The sequence below is a fragment of the Octodon degus genome, unplaced genomic scaffold (genome assembly GCF_000260255.1).
Source record: "Octodon degus isolate 3935 unplaced genomic scaffold, OctDeg1.0 scaffold00130, whole genome shotgun sequence".
In the NCBI taxonomy this organism is placed as follows: domain Eukaryota; kingdom Metazoa; phylum Chordata; class Mammalia; order Rodentia; family Octodontidae; genus Octodon; species Octodon degus.
The window spans coordinates 3,795,070-3,807,671 of NW_004524706.1; the positions used below are offsets into that span (position 1 = coordinate 3,795,070).

At 43.9% G+C, this 12,602-nt stretch overlaps 1 protein-coding gene across 2 annotated transcripts in view; it reads left to right on the top strand.

Annotated features, from left to right (window-relative positions):
- LOC101571277 (protein argonaute-1) overlaps positions 1-12,596 on the top strand; it is a 43,624-nt gene extending 31,028 nt beyond the window's left edge. Inside the window, exons 13-19 of one of the 2 annotated variants that reach the window (XM_004641017.3) lie at positions 3,688-3,847; positions 4,027-4,117; positions 5,457-5,651; positions 8,028-8,162; positions 8,760-8,861; positions 9,429-9,628; positions 9,837-12,596. In XM_004641017.3, the coding sequence (XP_004641074.1) occupies positions 3,688-3,847; positions 4,027-4,117; positions 5,457-5,651; positions 8,028-8,162; positions 8,760-8,861; positions 9,429-9,628; positions 9,837-9,945 (992 nt within the window). In that variant the 3' untranslated portion in view covers positions 9,946-12,596. Of the gene's footprint in view, positions 1-3,687; positions 3,848-4,026; positions 4,118-5,456; positions 5,652-8,027; positions 8,163-8,385; positions 8,535-8,759; positions 8,862-9,428; positions 9,629-9,836 lie in introns of those variants that run through there. The other variant, XM_023701070.1, reaches the window with a different exon arrangement.
- Positions 12,597-12,602: the final 6 nt, after the last annotated feature.

The window sequence follows — 12,602 nt, forward strand, 5'->3', positions numbered from 1 at the left end:
CTTGCACTTGCCAGGGAAGCGCTTATTCCACTGAGCCACCTCCCCAGCCCCAGCTCAATGAATTTTCACAAAGTATCTCAATAGTGTAACCCAGGAAAAATTATTATTATTATTATTAATGTATTTGGTACAGGATCTCACTATGTAGCTTGGATGTGATCCTCCTGTTTTCAGCCTCCCCAGCACTAGGATTAGAGGTGTGTGCCACCATGCCTGGTCTCAGTGGCTCAGTGCACCCAGGGGTGGAGCCAGCACCACAGGTATCTACCCCAGTCCCTGTGCTTGCCTAAGTAGCCGCTTGGTCCACTGAGCTATCTCGCTGGCCCTTTCGTTTGACAGTTTTAGATGGTTCATGTATTTACCAAACTTGGTATTTTGCCTTTTATATTTTAGTCATTCTTATATATTTTTATTTTTATTATTTATTTATTTTTTCTTTTTTGCAGGGAGAGGGTAGGCTTGAGACAAGGTTTCACCTTGTAATTCAGGCTGTCCCTGTACTCACTTTGTAGAACATATGGCAATTCTTTTGCCTAAGCCTCCCAGAAAGGTGGAATTATAGATATGTACCACTACACTTAGCTCTGTAGCCTCTTTTCTAAAGTGCCTGCTCTGGTCCTTTACTTTTTATATTTTTATTTTTTGTACCAGGGATTTTTTTTTTTTTTTGGTGGAACCAGGGGTTGGACTCGGGCCCTTATGCTTGCCAGGCAAGGGCCTATTCTACTGAATGATCTTTCCCAGCCCCATGTACTGGGGATTGAACTCAGGACCTTATAAGTCCTGCCATGCAGGCACTTAGGCTGCTGAGCTATCTCCCCAACCCCTCTAGTCCTTTACCTTTTATCAATTTAACTGTTGTTTGAGGTGTTCTTTTCAATTCCTTTGTTAAATATGCGCTTGTATTACACGTCTCTTTGCTCAGTGACTTCCTTTTTACTATATCTTCCTGGTATCTTTTGTTGAACAAAACTTTTAAATTTTAATGTAGTCTAATTTATTAATATTTTGCCTAGTGCTTTCTATGTATCCTGCTCAAAGCCCAAGGTTGTAAAGATGCTATTCGTTTTTTTTTTAATTTTATTTATTTATTCATTTATTTGTGTGTGTGGCCAGCTCAGCCCACCAGGGGGGTGGGGCTGGCTGGCCTGTGGTCCTGGGGTCCCTGTGCTTTGCTAAGCTTGTTCTAAGTAGGTGCTTTAGACCACTGAGCCATCTCACCAGCCCCAAAGATACTATTTGTAATTTGCTTTTTAATGATTATTTTTTACCTTTCACATTTAGAACTGATGTTGGTTTTTTTTTTGTCTTTTTGAGACAGGATTTTGAGATAGAAGTTTAGGCTGGCCTTGAACTCACTTTGTAGCCCAGGCTGATCTCATACTCACAACAATCTTCTTGCTTCAGCCTCCCAACTGCTGGTATTACAGGCATGTGCTACCATGTCTGGCAGAACTGCTATAAATTTAAAAGGAGTAAAAATTGTGTTGCTTTCCTGTCCCTGAGCTGTGGTCCTCTGCTGTTGCAGTGTTTGGAATCTTGGCCTCCCGCTTACATCTAAGAAACCAGCACAGGCTTCCAGGGTAGAAACAACTGCAGAAGATAGTTCACCTTTATGATATTTTCTTCCTCTAAAATTTTGCCTCATGGAATAAGCGCTTCCCTGGCAAGCACAAGGGCCTGAATTTAATCCCTCTCCCCACAAACAAAAAAAAAAAAAAAAAAAAAAAAGTTTTACCTCTAGTTCTTGTCTTTGTGTACTCTACTGACTTTATAAAGATGACTTCTGTATTTTATGTGGCTTGCTTAAATGTTTTCTGCTGAAGAACAGATTTGCTCTTAAAAGTAGAAGTAACTGCTTTGGCTTTCAGATATTTTCAGGTGTCTCCCATCAAACACAGACCAAACTCTCTCTTGATCATGCATCTTCTCCTTGATATATCACCAGAACAGTTTCTATGTCTATAAATGAACTTGTAGCTTTGATTTCACAAAATCCAAAGGATAATTCTATTCTTATTTTATGTGATCTCTGAGCTTCATTTGACTTTCTTTTTCAAAACCTTCTCTTCCCTTGGTGTTCATGATATAGTATTTTCTTGGTCTTTCTTAAAGCTCTGTGGATTTTCCTGTTTTGTACGCTTATCTGCTCCTTTTTTACAAATGCTGCAAGTTCCTAAAGATTTGGAGCTAAGCCTTCTTTTCATGCTAACTTCCTTAGTGACCTTATCGAGATTAGGTTTTCAGTCACTGCCTGTATTTACATTTTATGCAAATTTATATCTGTTTCTTTCTTTTTTTTTCTCTGTATTTTAGTGAAGGGTCTACAAGGTGTTCAGGGTCTCACTACTAGATTGGACTTGTAGTGATTCTCCTGTTTACAGCCTTCCAAGAGCTGGGATTATAGGCATGTGCCACCATGCCCAGTCTAGTTGCCATCTTAGTGTGCCTTGGGGCTGGGGCCGGCATAGCAGGCCCAGTGATTGAACCCCTGGTCCCTGCACCTGCTTGCAGACACTTTAATCCACTGAGCTATTTGGTTGACCCTTGTATCTCTGTTTCTTTTGACCTTTTACTCACTATAACCGTTTACCTAATTGATATCCTAACTGGAATGACAAGAAAAGCATTTGACTCAAAGTGTCTCAAAAACAATTTATGATTGATTCTTGTTTTTTTAAAAAAAGCTAGAAATTTAAAAGTCTTTCATGAAATCTATTTTTGTTAGGGATGAGTGAGTGCTGGACTAGAATCCAGGACCCTGTACATACTAAGCCCGTGCTGTACCTTGTAGTATAGCACAAAGCTCTCAACTCCTTAACGTAGACTACCCTCATCTCTTCCATAGATCAGAATAAGGACCACTTTTTTCCTCCTCTTATAGTATGGTCCTCTTGCTCTCCTTTTAGGATAATACAATCTTTCCAGTTATTTAAATATATCTTACTCTCTCCTGGGAGTATGCATTTTTGTATGCTACTTCCTCTGCATGAAATGTTCTCTCCCAAACCCTTTTCTCTAAGTCCTTTGCTACCTTCAGTTTCATCATTACTTAAGAATATTTTCCTCTGTAAACAGGCAGATCACTATGAGTCTGATCTCGTAGACTCTGAACACTCTGTAGAACCTTCCCTAAAATACACACACACACACACACAAAAAGAATATTTTCCTGATTAAGTTATTACTCCCTATTATATGCTCACATAGCATCATAAGATTTTCAGTTATAGCATTTAGCAATGTAATTTTCATTATTTTAATAAATTACCAGATATGGACTGGGAAGATCTCTTGGCAGTCTAAGCACCTGCCTGGCAAGCACAAGGACCTGGGTTCGATCCCTGATACCACATGTCGTGATGGTCCCATGCCTTGCTGGCCACCAAAACTGGGTGTGATGGCACATGCCTGTAATCCCAGCACTGGGGAGGCTGAAGCAGGCAGATCACTGAGTCCGAGCCAAATACATAGTGAGACCCTGTACCAAATACATAAATAAATAAATATTAAAAAAATTAAAAATTACCAGATTGAAAAAAAAAAATTACCAGATAGTAAACACTAGCAAAGCCTGTATGTTTCTTTTCACCATTTGTTCCCTGGCACTTTATATACTGCTTAGCATCTGGTAGGCATGCAGTAAATCCTTGCTGGGTATACTAAGTACTTCTGTCCCTCCCATAGCTGAAGTGAAGCGTGTTGGAGATACGCTTTTGGGAATGGCAACGCAGTGTGTGCAGGTGAAGAATGTGGTGAAGACCTCGCCTCAGACTCTGTCCAACCTCTGCCTCAAGATCAATGTCAAACTTGGTGGCATTAACAACATCCTAGTCCCACACCAGCGGTATGAACTCTATTGATCCACTTACAGTATCAGGCTATCCTACTGGGGATTGAGGAAAAGGCAGGACCCTGGCCAAGCAGAATGAATCAACCACAAGAGAGAGACCCGAGCGGGTGCTGCACAGTGCCGGGCCGACACGACCCAACTCCTCACCATTGTGTTTTCTCTTTTTTGCTCAGCTCTGCTGTCTTTCAACAGCCAGTGATATTCTTGGGAGCAGATGTTACACATCCCCCAGCAGGGGACGGGAAAAAACCTTCTATCACAGCAGTGAGTAATACTCTCTAGCTTTCTTGTGAGGTTCTCCACTCAATTCTGAATCCTTTAGAACATGCATGATATTTTTTTCCCCCTCAGGCCTAGCTCTTGACCCTTTACAAGATCTTCTTTTTGGGGCAAAGAGTAGTAAAACTATGGCTGGTGGCCAGAAATATGGCCCGATCTCCTATCATTGTCCTACATTCAGAATTTTCTCTTTCTACTTAAGCTTTTTGAATGTAGGGAAGTGAGTCTATCTTTTTCTGAAATCTGATTTAAAAAGGAAGAAGCTGGGCATGGTGATGCATGCCTGTAATCTCAGCATCCTCGAGGTTGAAGCGAGAGAATAACTGAGTTTGATTATACCCTGGGCTGCATAGTAAATTCAAGGCCAGCCTGAACTGCATGGTGAGCCCCTGTCTCAAAGAAACAAAAAGGGCTGGAGAGATAGCTCAGCAGTTAAGTGCCTGCCTGGCAAATACAAGGACTCCGGTTCAATCCCTGGTACCATATGCTATGCTGACCCTGGAATCTTAGGCATGCCATGCCAGCCACTGAAATTGGGCCTGGTAGCATATGCCTATAATACCAACACTAGGACAGGAGGATCACTACCAGTCTGAGCTGCATAGTGAGACCCTGTATGAAATAAATAAATAAATAGCAAAACAAACCAACCAAAGAGTGTTGGTTGCTGGGAATGTCCTTCCCTCTGCTCCTGTTCACCTTCCATCCATCTAGTAGAGTAGATGTCTCCATTTCTACTCCAGACTTTTCTTCTCTGTCTATGAGGGTCTTCCAATTTCTAGGGATCAAGTTTTCCTTCCATTTCCTCAGCCTTCACATTTCTTTAGGCATACTGGCGTCATACTGCTAAATGTAGGCAAACCTTCTAATATACTCATCCTTGTTTTCCTTGTGACCATCCTTCCCAGGCTGTGGTGGCTTTTGTCCGCTTTGAAGATGACATTGCTTCCAACAATCATGAGAACATTCTTGGATAGATTTGCACTTGAGTGGAACAAAAGATAAATCTGGCCTGCCTAGATAGGGTTGTCGATTGATTTTTGAAGTGTCAGATCATCACAGTCCCCTCTGCAAGGGGCTACAGCGAAGCCTTGTGCAAAGTCGTTAGTATGTATGGCCATACCCCTAAGAGCAGGTATTATCAGATGGATTAAAATTCTGCATGCATGATAGAACAGTTTGAAACCAGGGCTCATTGAATCTCACCCAGGCTCTGTTCATTCCATAGCAGTTCTCTCGGTAGGAGACTTTCCCCCAAACCCCTAGTCTGACAAGTGAGGGAGCGTAATACCCTGAAGGCTGATCCTTTCTCTTTGATTGTTAGGTAGTAGGCAGTATGGATGCCCACCCCAGCCGATACTGTGCTACTGTGCGGGTGCAGCGACCACGGCAGGAGATCATTGAAGACTTGTCCTACATGGTGCGTGAGCTGCTCATCCAGTTCTACAAGTCTACCCGTTTCAAGCCTACCCGCATCATCTTTTATCGAGATGGGGTCCCTGAAGGCCAGCTCCCCCAGGTAGGGCACACAGTAGGTGGAAAAAAATCTTCATGTTGAGCTCTGAGGGCTAGGCATTGCTTCCTTTTGTAAACTGTTAGCACTAGGAAGTGTGGAAGACTTGGGAATAGGATCATTCATTGATGAGTGGAGTATCTAAGCCTTCACGGACCTTATAGTAAAAAGCCTATTTACTGGTTGATTCATGCTGAAGACTATTTAGAACAGAGGGTCTCTTTTTTTCCCCCCCTACTAGTCCCCCAATGGTTCTCAAATGTTAGCATACATTGATATGGTGTGGGGGGATGGTAATTAAAACAGCTTATGGGCTACTTTCGTGAAGAGTTTCTGTTTTAATGCATCTAGGGTATGGCCTTCAAATTTGCAATTCTGACAAGTTTTTTTGTTTTTGTTTTTTTTTTTTTTTTTTTGGCGGAACTGGGGATTGAACTCAGGCCTTTGCGCTTGCCAGGGAAGTGCTTATTCCACTGAGCCATCTGCCTGGCCCCAATTCTGACAAGTATAGATGAGATGGTTGGCCCAGAAATGACAGCTTGAAATCCAGTGCTGTGGACCTTCCTTTATAATGTTCTTCCTCTTTATTCTCACTGCCAAGCCTTCACATTGTTTTTTAACATAGAATACTAAACTCAATTTTTGGAACATTTTTCATCTTTTAATCTTTTGGTGCTGAGGGTTGAACCTAAGGCCTTATTGGCTAAGCAGGCATGCCGCCACTGAGCTATATGCCCAGCTCTTGACAGCCATTAACAGTATGATGACTGTGTTATGACCACATATGTCGTAGATGCTATGAATAGGGCCTAGCACTTTGTGTGTGTCCTACTTTCTGTAATCACTCTATGAAATAATAATGGTTTTATTTTGGGTTTTTTTTTAACATTTATTTAGTGTGTGTGTGTGTGTGTGGCTAACTCAGCCCACCAGGGGGCGGGGCTGGCTGGCATGTGGTGCTGGGGGATCGAACCGCGGTCCCTGTGCTTTGCCAAGCTTGTTCCAAGTAGGTGCTTTAGACCACTGAGCCATCTCTCCAGCCCCGAAATAATAATGTTTTAACTCTCATTTGTAAAATGAGAAAACTGAGGTTTAAATTTTTTAATAATGCTAGTAAGTGGCAGAAATGGAATTCAGATGCATTAGTTTCACTCCCGAATCTATACTCTTACCTATCATGCTCAGTCTGTCCAAGTCACCTATATTTCCTAATATAGCAGACAAATTTACCATATCTTTGTTTAGAAATGTTTAGTGACTTCACATAGCCTTGGTTAAAATACAGCTGCTTAGCAAAAGAAAAAATAAAGGCACTTATTAAGCCCTACTGTGTTTTTTTAATGCCTGAATTATCTGTCCTTGTATCTTCTTTTTTTTTTTGTGGAACCGGGGATTGAACTCAGGCCCTTGCACTTGCCAGGGAAGCGCTTATTCCACTGAGCCATCCCCCCGGCCCTGTCCTTGTATCATTTTTGTCTTCACAATGACTTTGTGAGGCAGTTCTTATTAGTTAACGTTAATGGATGTGGAGAGAATGAGATAATCATAAAAAAAAACAGGGATTTAAGGCTTGTTCTGGTTGATTCCGAAGTCTGTCATTTTCTACCATGCATTCCTTTTTTGGAGGTGGGGCTGCTGCTGCTGAGGATTGAATCCCAGGCCTCGTGCATACTATGTACATGCTCTACAATTGAGTTTCACTCCCAGTCCCTCCCACACAGTTTTGGCTTTCTGTGTCTCATATCCATAGCCACAGGCAAATATTGCCTGTGATTACTGACCTGTAGTGGCTTCTTTAGTCCATTTTACTATAATTCTGTTTCTTTGTAGGATCATATTCATCCACTCCCTCTTTCTCTTTTTTTTGTGGTATCAGGGATCGAACTCAGGACCTTGTGCTTGCCAGGCAAGCATTTTTTTCACTGAGCTGTCTCCCCGGCCTCATCCACTCCCTCTCTACCTGTTCAGTAATTACATGTTTACTTTTGTCTAGTGGTCCAAATGTTGTCTGCTCTTGGAGTTCGCAGGCAAAGTTCTGTAACTTCTTGATCCTGGAATTGACTTAGCTGAGCATTGTGATTTTAGTGATTATTTGTGAACTTTGTCTTTGAGTCCTGATGTTAGAGCTCTATGCATGGGAGCCAGGTCGGTGCTCTCTTCTGATTCCAAGCCCCTCAGTGAAAGTGTTACAGGAACATATCAGATAAGCTGAATATAAGAGTGATTTTGGAAGGAAGGGCCTATCATCTAATTGTTGTGCATCAATTTATAAAAGGAGGCAGAGCAAAAAAGTCATACCACAAGTGACATTCTTTAAGTTCAGACAGGCATGTAAACTCAAGAGGAGCTCTATTTTTATTTCTCTTCTCACCCTGTGTTTAGATCCTTCACTATGAGCTGCTGGCCATTCGTGATGCCTGCATCAAACTGGAAAAGGACTACCAGCCTGGGATTACTTATATTGTGGTGCAGAAACGCCATCATACCCGCCTTTTTTGTGCTGACAAGAACGAGCGAGTGAGTGAGGGATTGAGAAAGCCATCAATACCCTCATTCTCCTTCCCTCGTCTTGATAGGGGAAAAGGCCTTGAGATAAAGTCTGGGTTTTTAGTGCTTGTCCTGTGTACCCTCCCTGGCTTCTTCCTTCCCCATGGCTCTTGTGGTCTGTCCTCTGCTACCTCCTTCCCTTAGTGTCCCCCTTCTCCCCTCCTTCCCTTATACTTCCTCTCCCTCCTCCTAGCTCCTTGGCCTAGACCCTATATATAGACCAGCTCTCAGAGAAGGGAAAGGGAACTACCATTTATTGAACTTCTCCTATGTGCCAGACACTGTACAAGGCGTCTTCCTCACAGCAACCCTGTGAGGTAGGTACTATTATTATCTCCAAAAGGTTAAGTGATTTGCTGTCACACAGTTAATAAATGGCAAAACCAGGACTTGAACACAGGTCTGTCTGACTTTACAAGTCTATTCTTTCAAGATGTAGTGCCCTTTAGAAATGGCATTTTCCATCTTTGTTCTTGGGATTCTGGTAGAGTCAGATTAGAATTCAACCATGGCCCTATTTAGGGCCACGCAGGTCTTGGGATCTTGCTTGTGTTTGTCTCTACACAGATTGGCAAGAGTGGTAACATCCCAGCTGGGACCACTGTGGACACCAACATCACCCACCCTTTTGAGTTTGACTTCTATCTGTGCAGCCATGCAGGCATTCAGGTAGCTGGGCTATGTTTTGGGGCTTCCATTGGATCAAAGATTAGTTGGTTATTCCCACTCCCTCTAGAGCTATATCAGTTATCACCGAGGAGTGGTTTTTTTTTTTTTTTTTTAATTGTAATTTTTTTGCAGAACCGGGGTTTGAACTCAGGCCCTTGTGCTTGCCAGGCAAGCACTTATTCTACTGAGCCATCTCCCCAGCCTCATATTAAAGCATTTTATTTATTTATTTATGGCAAATATATTAGATGAACCATTTATTCATTTTATTTTATTTTTTATGGAACCGGGAATTGAACTCAGGCTCTTGCGCTTGCCAGGCAAATGCTTATTGTACAGAGCTATCTCCCCAGCCCCCACTGGGGAGTATTCAAATAAGAATTGCTCTCTTAGCACTAAGTGTACTTGCAGGTTGCCCATAAGAGTACTCCCTGACACTGGTGAGTTTGTGTATGCCTATTCATGGGTAGGTCATCCAGCCTAGCCATATGCTTCATAGCCTGTCCCTTATCACCAGCCCATCCCCCTCTGTCCAGCCTGGGGCCCCTCACCTTCCTGTCTTCCCAGGGCACCAGCCGACCGTCCCATTACTATGTTCTTTGGGATGACAACCGTTTCACAGCAGATGAGCTCCAGATCTTGACATACCAGCTGTGCCACACTTATGTACGATGCACACGTTCCGTCTCTATCCCAGCACCAGCCTACTATGCCCGCCTGGTGGCTTTCCGGGCACGATATCACTTGGTGGACAAGGAGCATGACAGGTGAGGCCTGGGATCAAGTGGACTTTCTTTTTACCTGAACCTTTTATACCAGGTGCTCTCAACTTTCCTCAAGTGGAAGGATGTGGGAACTGTGCAGTTTGGTGTCCTTGGGCTCATCTGCCCCAACTGAGGGTTTTGTGTGAAGGTGGTATGGGAATTAGTACCTCAGTTCATCAGGAAAGACGTCTTTTATTTTCTTCCTTTTCAGTGGAGAGGGGAGCCACATATCGGGGCAGAGCAATGGGCGGGACCCCCAGGCCCTGGCCAAAGCCGTGCAGGTTCACCAGGACACTCTGCGCACCATGTACTTCGCTTGAAGGCAGAACGCTGTTACCTCACTGGATAGAAGAAAGCTTTCCAAGCCCCAGGAGCTGTGCTGCCCAAATCCAGAGGAAGCAGGCGGAGGGAGGTGGTGGGGAGGAGTACAGGAGGCCTTGTTTCTTTTTATAGCAAGAGTGTAGGGAAGGGGAACAGGGCCAGCAAGACAGACCACCAGCCAGAAATCTCTGATGTCAACCTCATGCCCCCACCTTTTACCCCATCTTGTCACATCTGGCCTTGACTCCGCTGGACCATGAAGGGCAGCACTGATGCCCACCATACACACAGGTGTCTCATGTGACTCTCAGTGCTAAAACTCACGCTTGACAGCTTGGTAAGGTTGGCTCTGCAGCCCTGTGGACAAATGCTGGTAGGTTTGGGTTTGATACTTTAGATGGGAAAGTGAGGGGCTTGAGAAACTGGGTGAGATGAGGGAAGGATTTTTTTAGGAGCCTTAATCAGAAACGGTCTAGATTTGTTTAAGAAGAAAAATGAAACCAGACCCAGATCAATATTTTAGGATACTAGATGTTTTCATGGGTTCAGAATCCAGTTTGTAGGAAGATTTTTAATGGTTTTGGTTGCTCCTCCCCCAGCTGCCCCCATCATTCCACTCTCCCACATTTTCTACCCCACCTTACACTTCCTCCCTGACAGACATCCAGCCCCCTTAGTAACACTTAAGGCACTATGGCACTTAGCTCTGAAGTGACACGACCCTGTCTTCCTTCCGCCTGCTGGTGGGTAACCAGTGCCTTCCCTGTAATGGTAATGCTGCAGAACTGCAACCTTTTGTACCTTTCTTTGGGGTTGGGGTGTGGGTGGGAGAGGAGGTAAGTGGGGAAGAAATGTCCCAAACCCAGTGAGCCTCCAGCTAGAATGCCAGGTATTTTGCATTTGAAGGAATTGACTTCCACATTCTTTGAGCTTTTAAAAAGATCACAACCTCAAGACGGTTAAAATCCATTGACATTTGCACTTTCAAACAGGACAGGTCTCTGAGCTGCTGAGATGACTGGCCCCTGGCCTTTTCACTTCTGCCTCTTTTTACCCTGTCCCCATGCCTCCTACCTTACCGGGTCTGGAGTTAACTTTCATAACATTCTTTACTTTTGGCTTCTTTTTTCCCCTGATGCCCAAAAGTCTCTTGTGTTTCGTTTTTTCTTAACCGGGGTGTCTTATAACAAAAGATCCTTAGATCTAAAAGAAGAAGAAGAAGAGGAAAAAAAAAACCCTAAATGTTATTTTTATACCATAACTTGAGTCTATTGCCAAAATCTGGAAATCCCTCCCGTGCCCAATGAGTTTACATCCTGGAAACATTGAGCCATCTGAAGGAACTATGTATCTGACTTGTTCTCTGGCCTGGCTGGGAAAGGGGTGGTTATCGCCCCAAGTCGGGGCTCAGGCTCTGTCCTTCCTCTGTGCAGATACCTTTTCTTGCTGCAGGCTCCCTCCTCTACACTGTCCTGTGCTCTTTCCTGCAAGTGCATCTTTCCCTCCCTTGGACTGGACTGTTCTTTGACCTCTGACTTATCCCATATCTAGCGTGTCCTGTGGGCAGGCTGGGGAATTTTGCTGCTCCCTGTTGCTTCTGTTTACACAAATGAATTTTTCCTGGTTCCCACTAGGGCATGTGAGTGGGTGGCATGGGTTTTATTTGTTTTTCTTTTTTTCCCTTGACATTTGCTATTTGGCTGTCTTGCAGGACTAGAGATGGAAGGGGCTTCTAGCTTGGTCCTTGCTGGCCTTGAGACAAACTCTCCTCTTTCCTTGACTGTTCCTCTTTACTCTTTGGTGGGGAGTTTCAACTTCAGTGTGGAAATCCTCTTTGAGGAGCATGGTCCTGGGTTTACCCCACTCTGGTAATGAAGCCATGATACTTTAGACCTAGCCCATGCCTCGAGTCCAGTGGGAAGGCGGAGAGTCTGAATCCCGGCCTGTGAAGGTACAGCTACCCTTTCCTCTCCCTAGCAGCCCTTGTATAGACCCAGATTTGCTATGCAAAACAATCTATCCCAGGTTCTGTTCTGGTTGGCTACATTGTTCAGCAATTTTAGAAAGTAGCACAAACATTGATTATGGCGAAAGCAACAGGACTGTTGAATAATTCTGCTTTTTTTCCTGCTGGTACAGCATGTGGTGCCCCTTGGGCACCAGCCCAGCTGAAGAACAGAATGGAGGGCCCTGGGAGGAGGCAGCTCACTGGAGAGCCTACATTCCTTACACAAGTGCCTAAAGAGAGTGATGCCAACACTCCATCTGCCCTGTCCATCGCCTTCATATACAGTCTACTTCACGTTCCGTTACCCTTTGGGGAGGGAGCTCGCCTGGAACAGTGGGCTCTGCATGTTCTCTTCTTGGGTACATTTTGGGGCTGGGATAAGGGTACTATTCTTGGAAGGTCCAGTCATTCACCAGCATCTGCAAATGTCCAAAGGGAGCAGGTGGCAATCACTACTCCCAGCAGCAAGTTTGTGTTCTCTCCTTTACTCTCTTTGCCTCACTCTCTCCAGTTAGAGTTCAAGCTGGGGCCCCGAAAGGCATTTTAGTCCTTTGACATTGTATGTATCAGTCAGTCAACAAAAGCAAGAGAAATTGCTTGGGCAATAAGAAAAATAACTTCTTGTTCTGATTTTTTTTTTTTTTTTTT